General features: G+C 48.5%; 1 protein-coding gene across 3 annotated transcripts in view; it reads left to right on the forward strand.

Moving 5' to 3' along the window:
* Positions 1 to 5,168, forward strand: part of LVRN (laeverin) — a 67,851-nt gene that overhangs the window by 53,564 nt on the left and 9,119 nt on the right. For all 3 annotated transcript variants that reach the window (XM_019516991.1, XM_019516992.1, XM_019516993.1), the window contains one exon: positions 1,843 to 1,983. In XM_019516991.1, the coding sequence (XP_019372536.1) occupies positions 1,843 to 1,983 (141 nt within the window). The remainder of the gene's footprint in view (positions 1 to 1,842; positions 1,984 to 5,168) is intronic.

Raw genomic sequence — 5,168 nt, forward strand, 5'->3', positions numbered from 1 at the left:
GGAAAATTATAACAAATCTATAATTGTTCCATATGTAGAATCTAATTATTGGAGTTTGTCTTACATTCAGGGTCATCTTCTATTTAAGTATATACAGTAATTCAGTAAATTATTCATCACTTGAAGTGCAGTCTTACTCTTCAAAATGTCAGTTAATAACTCTCAGTGGGTGCATCTACATGAGATGCTTAACTTTGCATTAGCATAGTTTACTGTGAAGTAAGCATGTGCATCTACACGTGCACATGCTTACTTCACAGTAAATCTCCCTACTGCTGAGTAAACTTGCCATCTGCAAATGCAAGTAGCAAATTTACTTGGAATTAATAATGACGTTGTAGAACTCCTATAGACTTCTGATCTGGAGCAAAATCTGCTTCTGGTCAGCCATCTATCAGGGGGCAGGACATAACCCCCTGCCACCAGGAGCTGCCTGCTGCCTGGGTGGGCTCCACCATAGGAGCCTGGGCAAGGACTGTGTCCCCCTGCCCTGTCAGCAGGGAGCTCCAAATTCCCTGCTCCAAGGTCACAACCAGGAGCCTGGGAGATCCTTATCTCCCAGCCTGAGCTCCACGGTTGAGGGGCTTAGGCTGGGAGATGAGGGTGTCCCAGTCCAAGCCCTGCAATGGTGGAGCTCAGACTGGGAGATAACGATCTCTCAGCAGCAGCCCTGTGGTCATGGAGCCAGTGGTGGGAGCTCTCTGCTGGCAGGACAATATCCCCCTGCCCTGGCACAAGGGAGCTTCCAGCCCCCACTCCCTGATTGCAGAGCAGGGGCTGGAAACAAGCTGCCCAGCCCCCACTTGGTGATTGGAGTTGCAGTTGTGGAGCAGGAACTGGGAGCTCCCTGCATGGGAACAGTTCTCCGCCCTGCTTGGAGTTGTCTGGGACCTGCTCCTGACTGGGACAGTCCCCAGCCAGTCCCACCTAGCTGCTAGCTGCCCCACCAGCAGATCAGGGCAAGGGGCTGGGACCTGCTCCTCCCCTGCAGCTCCTTCCAAACCCTGTGACCCTGATCAGGGAGCCAGGGCCAGGAGCTCCCTGCTGGCAGAGCAGGGGGACATTGTCCCTGCCCCAGCAGCAAGCAGGCCTCTAGGGCCAGGAGACAACTGTCTCCTGGCCTGGTGCTGCCTGTCAGCCTCTAGACTAGCACCCAGGGGGAGCCTGGAGCTCCCAACCCAATGGGAACAGAGGCCCATTGTAGGGCTGCAGGGAACTTGGTGCATATTTTTTACCTAGTCTCTGCATGTGTAAATGCCTGCTCAAAAACCCTTACTTTGGAGTAGCTTGCACCAGAGTAAATTTGGGCTACAGTAAATACATGTGTCGATGTGCCCAGTAACTTTAAATGTAACATGCTCAGCGTATGTATAAAAAGCCACTGAAACTGGATTTTCTGATCTGTCATGTACAGTTACTCCTGTTAGGCCATTTTTGGCAGTTTGCCACTGCGGGGCATCCCTGTTGTATAAGAATAAATTCCATTGCTATAAAGCATGTGAAGGCAGCATAACAGCTTCTTGTGCCAGCTGTCACTTTTGACATAATAGGGGCATATGAGGAGACAGAACAGGTATGCTAGGGGAGAGTGATTGGGGGAAAGGTACAGAGGCACTATACCTTTCCTTGGGTTTTCCTCTGTGAAGGAAATAATTTGGCCCTTTTTCCCTCACTACTGCAAAGATGCAGTAAGTATCACTCTATGCACTGCTATGTTTGCATGCTGATAATTGGAAACTCCGTGAAAACATGGAAGATTGATAACTTATTTAAAAGTACTGTTTTGGCTGCAAATGCTGTTTTAATTTTTTTAAAGATACACTTTTTAACATTTTTCAACAGATACATGCAGTCTGGTGTCAACGGATCATTATTTTCTTCTAATAATACGATATTTCTCATTTACAACTTGGCAGCTACTGATACTGGGCTACGTATAATATGGAAATTCGTGACAGAAAATTGGCCACTTTTACAAGAAAGGTATGGCAAGCTCCAACTGGTAGCATTGACCTTTATTCTTCAGCTTTTTCTCTGGCTTCTGTTTCAGCCTCTTAAATTTTTGCAGTAGAGCAGTGGGTTTCAACCTATTTCATTTGCAAACATTTGAAAGGGAGGCTTAGACCTCTTTGAATTGTAAATGTGGGTATTCATGTACTTTTGATTATAGTCATCTTTCGTGGGCCCCTTAAACAGTCTATGGACCCCCGGGGTCTGTGGACCACAGGTTGAAAACCACTGCTGTAGAGTCTAACTGCAGGCTTCAACTCTGCAGGTACCTGTATTTCCCATTTATCTGGTTCTTTATTACATAATTTTATGAAGTGCTTTGTGCACTGTAGTGGTGAAAAACAATGTATAAATATAAAATATTACCAGTTACTATTATGTATTGCTTATTAGCATGATGGTTGGTGTACCCAAAGATTTTCAGGTACACCTGGCGGCGCAAGGATTTAAACTGAAGGCATATATCATGAGGCTCTTATCCAGCTATATGAAGAGAAGAGGGGGTGACCAAGCCATTGGTGTCAGGAGAATAGCTGGTCATGTGAGGGTAGGGTGTTAGGAGCAGATATAAAGAAAAGGTGCTGGGGTGGGAGCCACTTTGGAAATCTGGAGAATGGATAAATGAATCCTTAAGAGCAAGCAGGCATCAGGGAAAGGGCTGGCACTCCCCACTCCCCAGCTGGTGAGGGCCAATTTCAGGGGGCACATGTGCCTGCCCCTGTGGCCCCCTATATGTCACCTATACCTGCTGCTACCTGTGATAGCATCCACCCCCTTGGACATGCAGCCCCATGGCTGCCAGACCTGGATGGGGTGCCTCCACTCTGCCATCTGGGCAGCTATCGCCCAGAAGATGTCCTTCTTGTGGTCGTCCACTTTGAACTGTCAAAGTGGGTCCTCTTGGCCCCAAATGGCCAAGAGGTCAGCCACCTCATCTGCCTTCCATCTGGGTTCCCAGTGCTGGCCTTGGACAGGCTCTTCTGCCCGAGTCTTGCAATTTGTCTCACCAGCAAAGATCCTGGTGTTCCCTGTTTAAAAAATGCAAATTCTTTGATAAGAAACCCAAATTCTCTTATTATAGTACCGCAAATAGTGTTCTTCTGCTATTAAAATGAAACACCACTATATAGAGAGGGATCATTTGGGCAGTGTTTTATTGATATGTTTACAAGTTTAAAGCAATTTGGAAGCCTACCAGTGCCTCTAAAATCATAATAAAAGAAATTCTAAATTTCTATATGCTTTGGCATTTACTTTTTGGGGGGTTTTGTCATAGAAAAATCAGAGCTGCGCCTACCCCCTTCGCTCACAGACTGCCCCCCCACTAAGTGCTACAGCCCTCCCCCCCATCAGCAGCGGCATGGCCCCAACCACCTCAGACCCAGTGCCACCTGTGCCGCTTGTTGCATGTCTGGCCCAGCGCAGCACAGAGCCATGCGCCTTCAGGCAGCCCTGGGCTGCTCAGGCTGTTATCCGGCGCCCAGCACCATTCACAGGGACCACATGTTGTACCGGGCTGAGTCCTATTTGCACAAGCCCTGCACGCCATCAGACCAGTCCTGTTTCGCAGAGGCAGGACCCAGCCCAGCACAACACGTGGTCCCTGCAAGCAGCACTGGGCTGCGGGTGACAGCCTGAGCAGCCTGGGGCTGCCTGAAGGTGTGTGGCCCCATGCCATGCCGCACCTGGCCAGACCCACATCAAGTGGCACAGGTGGTGCTGGGTCTAAGGTGGCTGGGGCTGTGCCACACCGCAGAGGGGCTGTGGCTGCAGTGGGCCCTGAGTGCCCCATGCCCACTGTTGCTGCAGGGGGAGGAGGGCTGTGGGCCCTGCAGGGGACCCACAGCCTCCAACCAACCCCCTACCCCTATACAACCCCCACACATTGACAGCACCCGGGTCACAGCGTTGCACCGCTCCTGCTTGCCCTGCATATGAATGCAGCATGCTAGGGCAGCAGGGGACACCACAGAGACACTGGCTGGATGCCACAGTGTCTCTGGAGGTCCAAGCCCCAGCTTGCTGTAGGGCACAGTGGGGAACCGTGCCCTGCGCTGCTTTTCTCCTGGGTGCTTTTATTTGATAGCTGGAAATCCAGGTATTAAATTTTGAGCCCACACTGCAAATATTCAGTGCAAGGAACATGTTTTTGTTTTCAACATGTTTCTTGCAACATCTCAATTTTTGAGATGCTGCAACAGGCCCATGCATGCTTGTGTGGACATGCCTTGTGATTCTTTCCTCCCATGCTTGACTGGTGGAAAGGTCTCGGGGACCACAGCTAGTGGCATGCCCTTAACGTAGCCACTTGTGGGAGGGGGACAGGGAAGCGGTGGAATAATTTAGCCCCTAAAGATACCTCAATTTAAAGTCATAGAATCTATAATCTATCACATTGTAGAAGTCTTCTACTGCTGTGGAACATGGCCATGTTTATACTGCTGTGAAATCTGCTTTGAATTTCGCCTTTTTATTATTTTAAAATTAAAATACATATTATATTTATTAGTTATGTAGTCTCCTTGAAGCTACTGCTCTAATAAAAATACAATGCAAATACTTGGGATTACTTTTTAAACTTATCAGGTCAAATTTGAGGCTGGTAAAATGGATATAAATTCCATACGATTACAATAGTGTTGCGCCTGTTTATTCCAGAGGTGAACACCATGACTCAGATTCTATGATATAACATGCCATTATGGCACCATTGTTACTGCACCATAATTTAGTATTTCCCAGGGGCGATGCATAGGGGGTGCACACAGGTGCATAGTTTCTAGAGTCGGAAGGGACTTGAACAGATCATCAAGTCCAAACCACTGCCTTGGGCAGAAACGAGTGCTAGAATCATAATACCCCAGCCAGATAGCTATCCAACCTCCTCTTGAAGACTCCCTAGGTAGGGGAGAGCACCACCTCCCTTGGGAGCCCATTCTAGAGCCTGGCAGCCCTAACCATAAAATAATGCCTCCTGATATCAAGCTTGAATCTACTCTCAATCAATTTGTGGCCATTATTCCTTGCTATCTGAGGTGGTGCCTGAGGGAACAGAGCCTCACCTATTTTCCACTGCCCCCCCCCGCCCCCCGGTGAGTTTATAGACAGCTACCAGCTCCCCTCTCAGTCTTCTCTTGTGGAGGCTGAATAGATTTAGG

This window comes from Gavialis gangeticus, unplaced genomic scaffold (assembly GCF_001723915.1).
Source record: "Gavialis gangeticus isolate Ggan-Ray unplaced genomic scaffold, GavGan_comp1, whole genome shotgun sequence".
Taxonomy (NCBI): Eukaryota; Metazoa; Chordata; order Crocodylia; family Gavialidae; genus Gavialis; species Gavialis gangeticus.